Source organism: Sturnus vulgaris, chromosome 10, assembly GCF_052056855.1.
Source record: "Sturnus vulgaris isolate bStuVul1 chromosome 10, bStuVul1.hap1, whole genome shotgun sequence".
NCBI lineage: Eukaryota > Metazoa > Chordata > Aves > Passeriformes > Sturnidae > Sturnus > Sturnus vulgaris.
The window spans coordinates 2336144-2354534 of record NC_142252.1 but is presented as its reverse complement, the minus strand read 5'-3'; the positions used below and the strand labels follow the sequence as shown (position 1 = coordinate 2354534).

General features: G+C 42.4%; 1 protein-coding gene across 1 annotated transcript; it reads right to left on the bottom strand.

The window, feature by feature from the left end:
* Positions 1-2273: 2273 nt before the first annotated feature.
* PARL (presenilin associated rhomboid like) lies at positions 2274-14790 on the bottom strand. The gene is made up of 10 exons (XM_014870299.2): positions 14726-14790; positions 14425-14623; positions 13615-13755; positions 11134-11182; positions 9650-9745; positions 8170-8319; positions 7737-7807; positions 6339-6440; positions 4426-4523; positions 2274-2663 (listed from the first exon to the last, which is right to left on the bottom strand). The coding sequence occupies exons 1-10, from the start codon at positions 14770-14772 to the stop codon at positions 2546-2548; spliced, it is 1071 nt and encodes a 356-aa protein (XP_014725785.2). The 5' UTR covers positions 14773-14790; the 3' UTR covers positions 2274-2545.
* Between the last annotated feature and the right edge of the window lie 3601 nt (positions 14791-18391).

The following is an 18391-nucleotide window of genomic DNA, read 5'->3' as shown; positions in this document are numbered from 1 at the left end:
TTGGGCTTTTTTTGTCATTTTTGTAATTTGTCAGTCAAAGCTGTGACTAAATGCTGAGATACTGACATGTGCTCATGCCACGTTTTGCAAGAAGGGCATTTGCTTGCCAGAAAGGTATCTTATGTACTTCAGTGAGCTGTTATAATTTCATGGCATTCCTTGTCTGAGTGACTTGAGAACTGGTTTTCCTATTGCAGTTTTCAAGAAATTTTGGACAGAAAAGATCGTTTGTCTTTCCCAGACAATGCTGCAGAAAGGCTCAGGTGTAACATGACATGAAACCCACTGCTTAGCCACTGCTTGGTGAAGATTTTTGTACAACCTTACATATAGTACACACCTCTAGGCATCTCTGTAAATGAGGAAAATTGATACTGAACAGCCTTTGGAACAGTGAATGTTCCTATGCCTAAAGTTAAGGTGAAGCTTAGGCATGAGACCCTCAAACCACAGCCAGTGGCTGAAAAGCTGGTAACTTCTAAACTTCTGTGACAGTTCAAGGATGTTTTTTCAGGTGCTTTGAGTCCCTGTCTAACACAGCACAGGTGGGACTCCACTCTCTGCAGATGGTACCAGGCTAGGAGGTACTGGTGCTGTGTTGAAGGGCTTAATTGCAAGCTTGGCTTATCCTACTAGACCTGTAAAATATGTTCTTCAGATTTTATGTGTTGTATTTCCTGCAGCATTACTCCCTGCTGCTTTCAGCCAGGATCTCTGAAAAACTCAGCAAATACAGAATTGTTGAAGAGACAAGGTAAGTTGTTGAGTGGACAAGAGGTAACACAAGACAAATGGGGAGGGAAAAAGGACTGGACAAACACGATAGATGCAAACCCAGCATGTGAAGTAGTCTGAGATATGGCCTTTGAGCTTCTCTGGCATGAAATGCTCCCTTAGGACAAGCCTGTTCAGTGGCCATCATGTGCTGCTGCTGCTGGCTTCTCCCTGGCTCTGGTGCTCCGGCTGCACGTTCGGCTGCCCTCTCTCTGCTGCAGGCAGGGCTGCACTGTGGCTGAGGCTCTGAGAACTGGCACGCTTGGCCAGAATACCACAGCACACAGCAGGAAAGGGAGTAAGTGCTAAGACTGGAAACTGAAAGCCAGAAAACTTCAGGAGCAGAGCAAAGGAATATTTAGGTACTGCAGCTCCTTCATTTTTCAGTGTTTATGTTGATAGGCACGTGAAGTTACAAATCCTCAAGTGCCTCATTTTACTAATGAAGAAAAAAAATTAAACAGGCACTGGCCTGGGACAGGGAGTTTGCACCAATTTTGTACTCCATCATTTATTAAAACTAGTGCCACTTAGCATTATGTATTCCTTTTTCCTACAGAAAATTTATTTTATGTGAGGCAGTGCTGTAAAGTAAAAACACCCACAAGTTGCTTCTTACAAATGCAACATGTTCTTTGGCAGGTCAGTCCATGTGGAAGGACTAATTCAGCTGACAGGGAAGAGTTAAGGGCTTGAACCCACCAGCTTGTGTCTGGGCAGATTCCTCAGCCTTTTGCAATGGGCTCAGTATCATCCTTGCACAACAGGCACAGAGTGGAAGCATACCTCAAATCCAGCTTTTAAATAAAAATAGGAACATTGGTCATGGTACTACCCTGGGGTTTACTTTAGTAGTTACTTCTGGTTACAGTGTTGCTGATCTCAGCCACCTCATCTATTTTTGCTGAAGCTGCTTCTGGCAGATTCTGAACCAGATGTTACAGGTTTAAAATTCTTAGAAAAACCTTAAAGGAAACTAACAATACAGCACAGCTTAAAGAATACCCCTCCACCCCACCCCCAAATCAATTCAGTGAAAGAATACAGAAAGCAGTGTAACTCTTGGTAGAATATCAAAAACCACAGTATGTTATTCTTCCTCTGCACGTAATCATGAAAAGGATATTTCAGCTGTAGTAAAATCTAACATGATCTGAAAGCTTGTTGGAACTCAACAGAAATGAAAATCACGAGCTGAATAAACCACAGGTGACGAAGCTGGACTGTTAAATCAATATATAAGCTTTGGCAAACAATCCAGTATTGCTCCATGTATTTCAAGTTTCAAACCAAACAAGACCATTGCCTCAGTTCATCCAATCTTTTCACCAATAAAAACCACTGAACTTCTCCATATTAGCCTTATTTGAGTCCTGCTTTGTATTGTCTGGCAGACATTAGGGGTGTGATCCATTAACCTCCTCAGTTCTGAAAATGTTTATCTTCCTAAATATTAACCAGTAGTATGCCATTTTAATTTATTTTGACAGAGAGTTAGGTCACTTAATTGAAAAACATGTTTTATTCCACCTTTAAAAATGTAATGCAGACTTTTACCTCAGAAAGCAATAGGATAAAAACCTTTATTGTTCCATCTTTGTCAGAGTTCATTTTCTATGGATATGCATCTTTGTAACATAATTTTGTTACATTAGAAACCTCAGCTCCTTAGAGGCTTAATGTGGAGTAGCAAAAACACCTTCAAAACCAATCCAATCCCGTATCTTCAAGTAAGATACCACTTGGGCACAAGGAATCTTTAGGATTAGAATCAGTTAGATCTTCCACCTCCTCCCTTTCCAGTGTTCTTTGTCCTCATTTCATGCCAGGCTTTCACCAGTGGCTCTCTGTTCTTCCATATGAGCTCATGGCCGTAAGTCACATACCACCTGGGAAAGAAAGGCAAAGTTAACTTCCCTCTGCATCTGAGGGAAAGCAGGCTGAGCACTGAAGCCAAGTAAATACTCAGTACAGGGCACAAGATGAACTAAGGCACAAAGAACAACATGCTTGGAGAAGGGCAGGTAAGCCACTCTTGACTCCAGCTAACTTCATTGTTCTTGTTTGTCTCAGTCCTGAGAATGAACAGTTTTCATCCCTTTAATTTTAAGCTGTTGTGATTTGCACTTAGAAAGGCATAAAAAATTATCTCAATTTAAAAGACTGTTAAAACAGTTCTGTTGCTTGTGCTGATCCTTACTGACAACACCAAGGAAAAGTGTTCTTTCTTTTCCTATACAAATACAACTGCCCCATAAAGAACAACCTGTTCCATTCAAAATTAATTTTCTTCTATTTACATCTAAAGATTAATCTATCAAAGTGTTCTAGCTTTGTTTATATTCACAGACAATTATATATGCTAATACATGAATATCAACATAAGTGATTAACCGATGGAGGTTATGTTGGAGAGGCATGAGGGGAAGCAATCACATGGAAATAGGTTGAAGGCTCTCTCCCAAGACCGACTCCACACCTGAGTCCTGAGGAGCAAAAGCATTTTTCTGTGAGCCAGCAGCCAGTGAATTGGTCATTCCTTTAAATCATACAGCTGCTTTCTAAAGTGGGAGGCAATGTATAGAAGATACCTTGGCCATTCAGCATAGGTCCTAAATAAGGCCCTCTTTTAGGATGAAGTGACCAAAATCATCCCCGAGTAGAACAAACAGGTAAAACATATGTAGGTGAGGAAAGTAAGAAACTTGCCAGCTCCAGACCATTTTTACTGCAACTGTTATCCTCTTACACTATGTGAATCTGCATTACCAATGCAGATTGTTCCTTCATTACAATCAACAAGCTGACACAGATCCATCAGGACAGAAAGCAGTTATGAACCAGCAAGACTACATCAGATGCATTTGTGGTACCAGAGAACAGCAGAAAGGGAGACTGTACAGCACAGAACTCACTGACACCAGAGCCAAGAAATAGGAAACTATTTGGTCTACAAGCTGGTTTGCCTTTAAGCCTGGCCTAGTAAGATCTCAGATAGGCTTTTCAAATGTCTACATGAAATATTAAAAAATGCACATAGCAATAGGTGTGCAGTTGGTAGAAGGGGAAAAATTCCATGTAGTTCAAACATGGAACAATACAGAACTGTTTCCTACAAACTTGTTTCTACTAGTTCTTACTAATTGGGAAGGCTCCCCACAAAGGCAATACAGCAAAACTGACAAAACTGCACCAGTGGCAGTTCAAAGGAATTTGGCCTGAGCTTTTATTAACTCTGTAGCCCTCTGTAAATTGGCAATTAAAAGAAAAACACTGACACAAAGACCTTTTTTTAGGTCTTTAAAGTTATTTTAATTTGTCCATTCTGTGTTTTCTGAGAATCTTTTCTGCCCTATGACTCTCTTCAATGTGCTGGCAAGAGCAGGACAGAGATAGCCAGCCCAGGTTATGGTTACAGGATCACCTGACATCTAATCCATGATTCTAAGACACTTCAGCTCAATTCTTTCAGTTCATCCGTTAACAGTGTTTTCCAAAAAAATTTAGAGGATTAAAAGGGTAACAGTGAGTTGTATTCATTGTTAGTTAAGACAACTTTACAAAAAAACCACTACACTTCAGCAATATAGGAGGAGAGAAAAATACAGGATTAATTTAAGTACAAAACAGAGTTAGTAAATACAGACTTACATTCCAAAGAGAGCTCCCCCAAGGTGTGCAGCATGGTCAAAAAGTCTCCAGCCTAAAGCAAGCCCTGCAGTGTCAAATGCAATTATGGCTTTTAAAGCCTAGAAAGGAGAGAACATGGAATGGACAGGATCAGTCACAGCATAAAATAGCCAATTATAACAGTTTCCTATTCTAGCACAGAGCAAAAATTTGGAATCAAAAAACATCCTATAGATTTTATAACAAATAAATTACTATTAAAAAAACAGTTTTAAAACAAGAGACTCAGTCTCTAGCTGTACTGTGCTGTCAAAATACAGATGTGAGCAGCTACAAAATAGTGCAGGGTGGGAACGTGTCCTTTTCAAACACTGAGTCTCTTCCAATCTTAATTTCTAAAGCTACAAATACATTCCAAACTTGGGTCAGGAGGAAACAGAAATTACTTGAAAGAGTCCATGCTTTAAAAGATTACAAAAGATGTAATTGCAACATTCTCATTCTCTAATTCTGATGTAGCTTAGCTATATGTGCATCTGTGCTCCTGAACACAACCCTCTAGTGGACGGAACATGTGGGGCAGCATCCCTGTTATCTTATCTGATAAAAACATTTGTTGGAAGGCAGAAAATCAGGATGACAGTGAACAACTCCATAACCAGAGAAACATGAGCTGCTGCTGTACCATCTTCAGGAGACACAAGGCACCATAACTGTCCATACACAAGATTTTACTAAATGCCTCATTTCATAAAGACTAACAGATTTAATGCTAGGATGAAATGGTACTTTAGGCAGGATTTCTTTCCTTAGCATAGGTGTTAGAATAGAAGCTCCATGGCTATACTGGTTTGTTTGATTTGAAAGCCCATTACAGTATAGTAAGGTAGATTAAAGGAGTCAGTAAAGTTTAGATAAACAATTATATAGAAGGGCTAAAATCATTCCAGTGTTTCTTCTGCAATAGCTGATATTGCTCTTGTTTTGCTGTTGCAGTGAGAACTTGCTCATGGCAGTGTTCTCTGTGACTCTGCCTATTTTCCACCCCGGCCACCTTTTTTAAAAAAGATGCAGTTAAAGGGCAGCATTCAAAAAAACCCCAAAAAACCCAGGCCAACTCAAGCAAAACTGCAAGAAAATAATGAAGCCTACATCTAAGAATGTTTGTTCAAATCTATAAACTTCACTTACAAAAAGTATTAAATCTCATGATCTTGGAATGACCTGGCTTAAATGCTTTAAGCAGTAAAACACCCTTAAGTAGTGGACCAAAGATGATTAACTTATTAAAGCAAGTTAAGATATACATGAGAAGCTTTTCTTAAATGTGGCAGTGGATGTGCATAAAATAACTTAATGAAACCAAAAAAAAGGAGTCCTAGTACTATACACGAAGACAAATCTCAGTAACCTTCTTCTAATTCCAACAGTGTTCCTAAAAGTACCAACAGATTATATGCAAAAGAGGAGGCAAATATTCCTCCATGGCTGGAATATAATCCCAAGAAATGAAATTTTGTGTTTCTAATCTTGATAAATTTTTCTTTAAAGTCTTTCTTTAAGACTTGAAACATTAGCCTGTTTCAAGTGCTGCTATAAAAAATATGACCCTTCAGAAAGAAGAGGATGTAGGTTTCCTCAGACAGATGAACCTGACTCCCTCCCAAATTCTTTCATTTCTTGGGATTCGATCTGAAATAGAGCCATGGAGGATGGAATTTAGGATAACTCTGAATTCACCACACTCTGCTGTAATGACTCTGCTAGGCTGCAATAATTCAGATTCGATCCCTGGGACTTCCACGACCCCTCTGCTCTTTCAAATACATTTAACACTTTGAAACACAGAGGAAGAGGACACATGCTCAGATACTGAAGAGGTAGGGGGAAAATGTTTTGAGAGTAGCATTTCTTTGAAGTTCAAAGGCACTTACACTTCCTGCTGTAAATGTGAACATTGGAAGAAGTATGATGGCCAGTTTTGCTTCTGGCACCTTCGTACACACGGCTGCAAGGACAGTCATTATAGCTCCTGACTGGAAATACAGGAAAATACATCAAAGCAAGCTCAGATGTTACATAAGGGATAATATATTTTTCTGCATGTGAACCTGTATTCCTTTTGGCTTTTATTTGCAAATGCAGCTCTGTGGTAAGCCTCGAAGCACAAAGCACCACAGAAAAGTTCAGAATAAAAAATAAAACAAGACACCACTATTTAATTTCAATATCTGGAATTATAAATACAGGGGGAAAACATCCTTCAAATCCTCTTACATAATTAAGAAATACCCACTCCCAAATTTAAGATAACTATTTCTGTAAATGTGCTTTTCCCCAAGTAAACCCTAGAAATTTAACATATATTAATCAAGCACAGACACATCTGATGAAGGGAATCATTCTGAGGCTTGTACAAAACCAAGGAAAATAACAGATGGACAGGGACAAAAATCTTTTGTCAATGAAACAAGTAATTCCTTCGACTGTACTAAATTGACCATGGGCTTTTGTATCCCTGAAATAATCTCAGTAGAAAGGCTCTGAATGCAGTAAACTAATGCTATGTGTGGTAATTTCAGATCAATACGACTAAGGGAAAATAACTTGCTCCAGATACAGTTCATTCATAAGACAAAGCACAATATACAGACAGCATTTCCAAAAGTTCTAACTTCAGCACAGCTGAAGTTTTTTTCATTCTAACTTTGGGCTTTTATCAGAATTTATTTAGTATAGTAAGTTAAGCCTTTAAACCTGGCAAATGTTTAGGTTAACCTCATATTTAATGCAAGTTAAGTGTTTTAAAACATTCTACTACTAAAAACACTTGGAAAGAATTGGCAGCTATAGGAGCTTCTCAGCTTGCTTCACGTTGTTCATGGGGTGAGACTTTTGGCTGGAGTGCTGCCCTTCCTGCATAGTATGCCCTACAACTTCCACTGGGATCACATGCTGAGTTTGATTGTCTGATTACATTATCTCTTTCCAAAGTATTCTATTTTTAATTAGAGAAGACTGCTACACAATTATGAAATACCATTTCTGCAGTAAGTTACATAACTGATCTGCTCAGGGACAAGAGCTCCTGCTGTTCAGGACTCATTTACAACCCTCAGCATTAAGTGGTGTTAGTTCTGGGCAGCTGCTGCAGCAGAGGTAACATATCTGAAGAACAGGTAGGTTGTTGCACAGGAGAACCAATTCCTACCTGGTTCCTTGATTTTGGTAAAGTTTTCTACTCTTGCTTTTTAAAGAGGTTAAAGAATACAACAGGCTTTCAAATTGGCTTCAAAGATCATTATCAGTCTCTCATATTCCAAGATACTTACAGCTCCAAGGGATGGCTCAAACCTTCCCGTGGCCATTTTAGCGACATAACTGACAAAAGTGGAGATAACGCCTGAAAAAGAGAAAATATTACTAGAAATGATGGCAGCAATGCAGACCAGCATCAGAATGTACAAATTAAGTGTCATTTTTTATCACAAAAGTTCCAAGAGATTGTATTAAGAGCTACTTTATTTTGGTAGTAAAGCAGGAATTAAAACCAGATACAATTTTATTGTATTTCAAAGCCCAGTATCTCAAACCCACCAAAAATCTATACAACAGCAAAGTAGTATAGCCTTTAGTATAAAGCAATATGTGGGACTGAACAATGGTCATGTGCCACCATATATCTATTAACCAAGCACACAGTTTACTTGTATGAACACGTATTTGTATTTTTTATGTGTTGTAAATATATATATTTTACATTACCAGCAGAAAGATATACTGCAATGAACTGCTCACAGCCCAGAAGAGAGACAATGCTGCTGGAAAAGCTCCATAGAACATACATATTTGCTGCCATGTGGAAGAGAGAGAAGTGACTAAATGTAGAGAGCAGCATGGGAGAACACAAGGCTCCTACAAAACAGAAAAGCAATGAAGTCAGTATTTTAATTTGCTTCAACTTACACGTCACGTAGACTAGAAATTTATCATGAGATACTACAGACAAATTATACCTAAATTCTCAAATACAAGCTACGTAATAAATCCAACAACGGAACAAATTTCAAATTCCAAGCAATGCCTTTTGGAAATGTAGAACATACACCCCAAAGATATGCAAGCTGTAATAAGAGTCTTAGTTACCTAGTGGGGATTGTTTCATAGGAAACATTATCTTATGATGTGTCCTATAGATATTTTATTTATATATGTATATGGTGAAGGATTTTTAATACATGACCAGCCATATAAAATGAATTTGCAACAAAGATGAGCTCAGAGAAAAAAATAGTTTTCCTTTTTGAAAAAGCTATTAGCTCTCTTCACTGAAACAGCAGTCTTGAAAATGCAAACAATCAAATTAGCAGGTTTGAAGGTCAACTTTATTTAAAATAGGAGTGTTTGGAGTGACATGCTCAGATCTGGGTAGCAGATATCTTTAGCTTTGGAGTGTGTGGGGGAACTGGTTGAGTTTCCACTCAGTTTTCAGCAGAAATTAAGAGGATAACAGGAAGTACCTTCCAAACACATTTATCTCCTTGTCCTTTTAATTATTTTCTCTGCTGCAGAAATGAAACCCCATTTTTTTTGCCATTAAATATTACTAAATTTTTTCCCTAGGTTCATATCTTCAACACATTTCACACATAGTGAAAGCCAAGCTGGTGCTTGGGTTTGTTTGGGTTTTCTTAATGTGACTCAAAGCATAGCTTTGAAGCAAGGACTGTGCACAGCCTACAGACTAATGCTTGTCTACTGCTGAAAGCACACATGCATGTGACTGATGATGGTTCTATCTGCATCCCACAGAACATTCAAGGGGGAAACAGTCACATTTGAGTCCAGTTTATGAATGGCATTATGTAGTACAGTTTGTTTTCCTCTTTTGCTGAGTGGCCTGATTTTGCACTCTGTCCAAGAAAGCAGTTTGGCTGATGTCACTGGGAAGAGCAACTCTCACCTTTATTCAGGCAGGAGCTGCATCCCACTGCATGCAGGAAAAGGCAAGACAGCAGGCAACAGTTTTGATGTTGCAATATTTAGAAAAGCACCAGTTGTGTTCGTTTTAGAAAATCAGAAATGTTATTCCTAACATTCTCCCCCTTTCCTGCCTAGATGGAATAATGTATTTGGGCATGACTGAGATTGCCTGTGGATGATGTGCCACCTGAGCCATCTGCAGTGTCATCAGAGGTTCTATTAAATCTGTGTAGGAAAGCCACCAAAATTATTGTTGACTTACTGGAGGATGGATTTGAGGTGAAATATGTAAACATAATCCGTCGCATGCCAGGCAGTCTCCACAAACAGAATACAAAGACATTTGCAGCTATGATACCTATCAAGAGGGGAAAAGAAAGCATAAAAGCAAATTACAAATGTAATCCACCATAATGCTTACTGAAAGCAAGTATTTAAAAAGGCAGCTTGTAGAATTGGACTTTTTCTTCACAATTCTATTAAAGCAATATGCACTTCTTACTTTGTATACAGTTTAGAAAAAGCAATGAAAAATACTGAAAGCTACATTTCTATAGTGGAAGTCTTTCAGAAATATGACATTTAATTGCAACTGTTCCAACATACAGTGTAATGAATCCAACAGTCCAGAAAGATCTGTGCTGAGAAGGTTCAAGTTATGGTTTCAAACTGCTTTATTCTATTGCAGAGTCAATGAAACAGGAGCCAGCTAAGAGGTCCCATTTCCTGCCCCTCTTGCTGTTTTGTTCCAAATGTTTATTTCCAAATCTACTGCACAGTTGCATTTAACTGCACAAAAGGAGAAGACTGGGGGAACCATACAAATACACAGTACACATCTTGTCCATTTCTGAGGGGGAGCTTTGGTTTTAAGAAAATTGTAAAGTTGAATTGGCATTGCTGGGGCATAATGACCTTTGGGAGACCAAACACACAGCTTTCTACTTCACACGTTATTGGCAATCTTACTTTACTTTGAGTAATCTTACTGGAAATTGTAAATTATTTGAAACATAATGAAAATGTATTATTTCTTGTTTAAAGTGCCTTCTCTATTTCTATCCAAGCATTTAGGTATACAAAATGTTTTATAATAACTGGAAACATTTAAGGTGAAAATAACTGTTAAATGGCAGAGAAATAGCATTTAAGTAACCTTACACTAACAACCTGCTAATACAGATTCAGTAAATACTTAATGTAGAATATGTAGCAGGAGATAGGGCTCAGCTATTGGATTCGAATCAAGTTCTCATCAAATTTGTTTCACACATTACATTTATCTTGGGGATTTCAGCTGGCATTAGGCTAACCAATCAAAATACATGATAACAAAAGTAAAGTAAAGCTTAAAGGCCTAATTGGTTGCTACTTTTCATATGTCATACTGCAAACATGTAACTATTAGGCATTTAATTCCCACATTTCAGTGGAATATATACACCTATTTCTTCTAAAAGCATTTGCTGTTTTTCATAGTTTGTGAGAAAAATATTGCTGGGGAAGGATTCTACTTAATCCTCCACACTCTCTCACACAGATGCACAAGAACTTTTTAAAAGCATTAAAAAAATAGCTTGTGAGAAGGAAGTGTAGCACAAATAGTGTATGTGCAGGTGTAAATTTACACATGCTTTGTGCCCTACAACCTAAACATGGTATGAAAGCCATCTGTTTTAATATACTGTACCTGTTTGCCATATTTCTCTTCCTGTGAATGTCTAATACTTGTAAGCTAACACAAACCTGTCACAGTCCGCTGACCCTCAGTCAGGCTATTCCACCAGCTGTTAACCTGAAATAGAATTGTTGTCCATCAATGCTACCGTGAAGCACTTGCAATTTCAAAAAGAGCCATGTAAGCTCATGCGTTTTTATGAATGGAAAGCATTTGTTTGAAATCTGTGAAGTAAATCAGTTTCAAATTTTTTTACTTCTGATTGCTTTAGCTTTTCAAGTTGACATTTCCTTACTGAAGAAAAGCTATCTACCCTCCTTTTCATAAAATACCCCAATATGGATGAAGAGTTTCTTGAAAAAGAATGGGGTTATATCCTTTTACACAACTCCAGTGAGTTTACCCTGCTTGCATTAAACAAAGATCTGGCCCATAATGCTGACTTTAGCAGATTAGCCAAAGTTAGCATAAATCCTGCCTCGACTAAGCCTCACCCTAATGCTAGCTAACATCACACCACCCACCTTTGAGTGATGCCACTTTTGTGCCAGGATCACTTTTGCAGAGGTGGCTCACAAGATGTGGAATCCATTCCCCCTTGCGTCCAGTTCACCCAGCCCTCCTCCAAGTTTAAAACCCCTGAAAAAGTTTATTTTGAGTGCAGTCAGCCCACAGACAATTGCACCCCCCTTTCCCTTCCTCAGCTTTTGTTACCATTTTGGACATATATTTTGTTGCTACCTCAACGACTTTCCAACCATATTGATGGGGATGTCATAAAAATTATCTGCAGGTTGGAGGCAGGGGATGTAATGCTGTATGAAACAAAGTATTCACTATTTGACATTGACAAATTCATTGCATTTTTGTTTAATTCTCTGGCAGATGACTTTCTTCAATATAAGAACATAGAACAGACATAGTTTTTCTAAAATACAAGGATTATACGGCCCTGAGAAGCAACAGGGGCAATCCTGAACTCTTAGAAATAGAACTTACCCATTGAAGATGGGGATTGGGAGTTTAAGCCTATTAACAACAGGGCAGTTTAGTTTTCTTTTTTGGATAGCTAATCACCAGATCTTCCCCTTCAGGTTTTGAAGGAAAACAAAAGTATAAAGGCATAATTATTTAAAAATATTAGGTGCTGATCGTCATCTCCCCTGCAGTTCATATACATCAAGCAAGAAAGCATGCTAGGATAAAGGTAATTTTCTTTCTAGCATCTTTTACACGGTTCTGTTTCATATTTTTGACCAAGACAGTACTGGCAAAACTAATGTTCTACATTTTGGTGAATGGTGTTTGCACAACATCAAGATCTTTTGCATTTCTCACTCTGCCACTGCAGGTTGCAACAGGCTGGAAGGGGACACAACCAAGCAGATGACCTGAACTACCCAAAGATATTCCCTACCAAATAATGCCACCCCCCCAAAAGAGGGGATTTCAGGAGGTTTAATGTATTTTTCTCATTAACTGGTTGTGCACTGGTCTTTCCACAGGACATGGTGAGTGACTGCCTATGCATCACTTGTTTTCTCCTCTCTTCTCACACTCACTAAACAATTTTTGGTGACTGTTTTATCTTTACCCCCAAGTTTTCTTGCTTTTCCTCTTTTCCCAGCCCACTAGGGGTTTGTGGGGGCCGTGAGCAAGGAGCCACATGGAGCTCTGCTGTCCACCAGAGTTATTCCACATGCCCATTTCCACAGCAGTGCTGCTGTGCACCACACACATTAGAAAAACAGCTCCTGTGTGTCCTAGCCAGGATCCCGAGCCTCTCCAGCTCCATGCTCAGCCCTACTTCCCCTGGACAAGCAGACCTGAGAAAATTTCAAGCTTGGTCTATCACAAGCCAGTATTAACCTTGAAACAAATGCAAACATACATGAATATTTAGGTTAGTTTTAGGTACACTTAATTAAAAACTAAATGACTGCTACTTTTGAGACGCCAACTAAATCTTGCAGCACTTATTGTGTTCTTGCTGCCCAAACTCAAAAGTACTTGTGTGGAAATGTCAGCTCTTAAAGTAAAAAAGCCCTCTAAAACCTCGTGTATTTTTAAAGGTTTAGAGGCTGAAAATACAAATGCATTTCAGAAGCCAGAGCACTGAAAAGTCTTGAGAATAAGATTGAGAATTTTATCTAGTTCTGTCCTCTGGGAATTCATGTTCACTTTTGAGAGCACTTAAGAAGAACATTTGCTGGGGGTTTTTTTATGGTGAAAAAGCAAATGGTACCTAGTTTAGACAAACAAATTCCACTACTGACCTCTCTTTCCTGCACTTCTGGGTGAAGATGGTATTTTTCTCCATTTTTCCGTTATAACTTTTGCAGTGATAATTGAATAACAGTTTTCTAGAACTCATTCTATCAGTTTTCCTTGCACGTCAACTTCTCTACTGTAATTTTTTGAGAGGCCTATATATCTCCAGGTTCCAAATCCGACAAACCAGGACAAGTATCTGTTGTACAGGCGATGCTCACACCAGAGGAGAGATGCGGCCGTGCCTCGCAGCTCCGCAGGGACCCGCCCCTGTGTACCTGCTTTCTGAAGTCGCCTCTCTTCTGCGGCCGCACTTTATCCATCCAGTCCGCTCGAGCTTCCTCAAAGTAGGTCTGGACGCGCGACTTGAGCGACTCATACTGCCAGATGGCGGCGGAGCCGAAGGCCGAGCCTGTGAACTGGGTGACAGCGGACAAAGGCTCAGTGACCGCGGCGCCCCGAGGCCCTGGCCCAGGCGCCGGGCGCATCCCGGGCTAATGCACACCCCGAGCACGGCAACCGGACCTGCGGCACCGCTGACCAGCGGGACTCACAGCATGGCAGGGTCCTTAAGGCTGGAAAACACCTTCAGGAGCATTACGTCCAAATGTCAAGCCGACACCATCACTGAGTTTACCATGCCCTCGAGTGCCACATCGCGTGTTCTTCGAACACTTCCCGGGATGGGGACTCCACCACTGCTCTGGGCAGCCTGTTTCAACGCTTTGCAACCACTTCTGTTCTTTCTTTCCCCCCCTAACATCTAACCTAAATCTCTCCTTGTGCATCTTGAGGCCATTTCCTCAGGTTTACTGGATGTTGAGTGTCATGGGATGACGCTTTATCAAAAACGTTCACAAACAAAACTGGTCAAATTAGTAACGAAGTTCACCGGAATGGAATGAAACTGGGATACCTTTACAATATTTCTATTGACTTAGTTGAAGTTACTTTGTATTAGCTCAGTATAACCCCACAGTATCTGGCCAACAACCCTGCGTTAACTCTGAGAAGCGAAGCCCAGAAAGGAAGCGCTCCCCCGAGACAGACAGAACGGGCACAGCACCCGGCCCGCAGGAGCCACTTACCCCTACGGCGAACAGGAGCGGCTTCACCAGGCGGCGCGGCGAGGGGCGGCCGGCGGCCGCGGTGGGTGACGGCGGGCAGAGGCTGCGGCGCCGGGGCGGCGGGACGGGCCCCGCCTCGGCGGCGGCTGCCGGGGGCTCCTCGGGCCGCGGCCGCGCCCTGCGGAAACCCCGCCGCGGCTGCAGGAGCAGCAGCGCCAGCCTGCGGGGGAAACACGCCGACAGTCAGCATCGCCCGCCCCAGCTGCCTCTTCCCTCCCTTACCCGTCCCGTGCCGTGCCGTGCCGTGCCGTGCCGGCGATACCTGTGCGGCCGCGGACCCGCGGCGCGGGCCCAGCACCGCCACGCCATGTTGGCGCCTCCCCGAGCGCTTCCGGGGCAGCCGGGCGACATCTTCCCGCCGATGGCGGCGGAGCCGCTCGGTCACCGCACGGCAAAGGGCGGGCGCGGCTCCCCGCGGCTCCTGGGCCGCTCCGCATGGCGGGTGGATGGGCGCCCGCGCGGCTCCCGGTGCCTCCGCCGCCGGCGCTCAGCAGGCAGCGCCGCCGGGTCAGAGCCCCCCGGGGCCGCCATGTCGGGTGGGTGGTGCCTGCTCTGCCGCCATGATGAGCGTGGCAGCGCCTTCGCCGTCACGGCCACCTTGGTGAGCGGCGCTAGCGCCGCGGAGCCGGGGGCTGCCGTGATTTCACAGAATCACAGAATATGCTGAGTTGGACGGGACCCCCGGGGATCATCGAGTCCCACTACTGGCTCCGCACAGGACCATCCCTAGGAATCCCACCATGTACCCCTGAGTGCTGTCCCAATGCTCCTTCAACTCTGTCATCCGTGGTAATGCGGCCACTTCCTTGGAGAGCCTATTCCAGTGTTCAGCCACCCTCTAAATAAAGAACCTTTTTCTAATATCCAAGCTAAAGCTGCCCTGCCACAACTTCAGGCCATTCCCTCACGTCCTGTCACTGATTACCACAGCTCCGTGCCTGGCCCTTCTCTTTCCCTCACGAGGAAGTTGCAGACTGCAATGAGGTCTCCCCTCAGTCTCCTCCAGTTTGGATAGACCAAGTGTTCTCAGCCTTTTCTCAAATGGCTTCACAAAGTTCTTCTCCATCCTCTCCTCCATCTCTCCTTTGGACACTTTTGAATAGCTTGATGCCTTTTTTATATTATGGTGCCCAAAACTCTTCCCTCAAGGTGAGGCCATCTCTGAGCAGAGCAGACTGGAACAATCCCCACCCTGGCCCGACTGGCGATGCTGTGCCTGCTGCCCCCAGGACATAGCTGGCCCTCCTGGTTGCCACGGCTCTGCTGATTAATATTCAACTTGCCATTGACCAGGACTTCCAGGGCCCTTTCCACAGCACTGCTTTCCAGTGTCTTGTTCCCCGGTTTGTAGGTACATTGAGGTTGTCCCATCCTCGGTGCAGAATCCAGCACCTTCCCTTTTTAAACTTAACACACTTGGTGATTGCCCAAGCCCTCTGATTTATCAAAGTCTCTCTGCAGGGCTGATTTATTGTGCTGCTCTCTAGAAGCCATAAGGAATAGGCAGAGTCTGATTCTTCCCAACCCAAGGAAGCAAGGTGGAGGCTGGAGCTGCTACCTCAGCATTGCCTTGCTCTTTGTGTGGTTCCACATCACCTTGCCACTCCTCAGCACCTTCCCTCCCTGGGCTCCTCTACCCTGCCCCGCCACACCTCACCTCACGTCACGTCACCTCACCTCTCTCCTGGGCTGTTCCAGCAAAGGGCTGCTGGATGATCAGATTCCCACCCCACCACCTCCTTCCAGGCTCTTCCCTGTATCTGTATCAAGAATAGTTTAGCCAGCAGCACCAGGGAACTGATCATCCCCTGTACTCGGCATAGGTGAAGCCACACCTTGAGTTCTGCATGCAGGTTTGGGCCCCTCACTTTAAAAAGGACATTGAGGTGCTGGAACGTGTCCAGCAAAGGGCACTAAGGCTTGTGAGAGGTTTAGAAAATTGTCTTATGAGGAGTGGCTGAGGGAGCCGAGGTTGTTTTGTCTCCAGGAGCTCAGGAGGGACCACCTTGCTCTGTACAACTCCCTGGCAGGAGGCTGTAGTAAACATGGGGCCTCTTCTGCCCCATCCCTACTTCTGTCCTAATCTCTTCTGCCCTGTCTGCAGTGAGAGCATCAGAGGAAGTGGCTTTAAGCTGAGGCAGGAGAATCAGATTAAATATTAGAAACATATTTTTCTCTGTTCAGGAGGTCAGACATCAGAACAGACTGCCAGGAAGTGGTAGTGCTCAAAAGGCATCTGGACCTGGTGCTGGGTGATGTGGTCTAATGGCTTAGGGGTACAGTAGCAGTGCTGGGTGAACAGTTGGGCTGGATGATCTGAAAGATCTCTTCCAACCCTGGTGATTCTATGATTCTGTAGTTACCCACACGTGCCTGAGCAGGTGCCACAGTTGCCTTATTGTCCCCTTGCTGCTGGTCAGGGCTCCTGCTCTCTGGCATTGTGCTGCTCTTCCCAGCACCATCTCTATGCCAGCAAAGCTCTGCTGGACACACCACCAGCCTCTGAAATTAAATGGGAAAAGAAAACAGGTGTTTGCTTTGAAAGTAGCTTGTAAGTCTGAGGAAGTTGCATGCACCTTCCTGGTTGCCTGCTTTGCTGGGGAGATACTCATAGGACAGCAAAGCCGCCTACACGATGCCAATCACGCCTGGGCCGCCAGACAGAGTGCAGTGCTGCCAAAATCCAGCAGCAAAATAAACAGTAATTTATCTCAAGGGTGCGCGTGGAGGGCGAGAGGCAGCAGTCACGTATCACAGCAGGAAAAGTTCCGCATGGGGTGTGAGGAACATGCTCCACAAGAGAGTGTTGTGCAAATTCCAGCTCCGGAGACTGCACTGTTGTGACTGGATAAGGCTTGGGTGACCTGACGTAACACTGAAACTCTGCTTTAGTTGGCATCCGTGTGGCCCCTTCCAACCCAAGTTATTTTGTAGTTTGTTTTGTGAAGGCAAAGTTAATAGCAAGATGAGAGTGATCTGTATATTGTAATTGCAAGTGGCTGTAAGACTGATTAGATTATTAAGATGTTATAACAACGTCAGGAGCAAAGTTAAAAAGTCATATTCTTTGTAAGTAGAAGGAAATGAATTAATATTGTCCCTCTTTTTTTTTGTTATTTCCTTTTTCCCCCCCCATCTAGTAGTGAAGTGTTCGCCTTCTCACCCAAGGTCAGACTCTGACCAGAGAAAACTTCTGTGAGCTATGTGGTTTAGTACCGTATTTAAATTTGCATTTTATCTCTTTCTGATTGCACTGGTGGCCATGGGTCAGCCTCAGAATTTTCCTGAACTAAGAAGCGATTAGTAGGTTCAAAGACAGATATTGCTGATGTTAGAAATGTATATATACAAATGAAAACAGTGCTATCACTGCTATTACTCACTAGTGAGTAATCAATGGTATTTCTCTTTTTCTATGTAACAAAATGATAAAGAAGTACAAGAGAGTTTTAACTTTCCCTTTTAGACATTTTTACCACTCATTTTTGCCTTCAAAGACCTTATCAGGGGTAATTTGTTTATTTAAGTAACTTCAATATTTTTCTTTGCTAACCCTTCCTGCGCTGTGTTCAAACCGCGTACATTTTGGCTGTGCTGTTTTTAATATTACAGTGATCTCTTTTGCTCCCCCAGAGTTTGTTTTTATCACATTACAGCTCTTACTTGCATTTAGTTTATGTGTGTACTTTGTGAGGGATGATGCTCTAGACTTGTGTATTCATTCGTGTTTGGTTTATTGGCATTCTCCTTTGGACAGTTACAATGCATATTTGCTATCAGCTGTGCCATCACCTCAAACTTATAAACATGACACTGTGTGCCAGCTGGTCCTGTTGGGTAGAGTGTCCACGGAATGAGTTGAAAGGGGAAAGATGTGCTGTTGGAATAAAGTATTATCTGGGTTTAGAGTCCTGTTGGGTTTGTGTGG

Bases quoted from the DNA above. Each gene is read 5' to 3' on its own strand.
- PARL (XM_014870299.2), bottom strand. From the start codon at position 14,772: ATGGCGTGGCGGTGCTGGGCCCGCGCCGCGGGTCCGCGGCCGCACAG. The intron at 13,756-14,424 runs GTAAGTGGCTCC...GCTGTCACCCAG, and splicing joins CGCTCCTGTTCGCCGTAGGG to TTCACAGGCTCGGCCTTCGG. The intron at 11,183-13,614 runs GTACACAGGGGC...ATTCTATTTCAG, and splicing joins GAGGCGACTTCAGAAAGCAG to GTTAACAGCTGGTGGAATAG.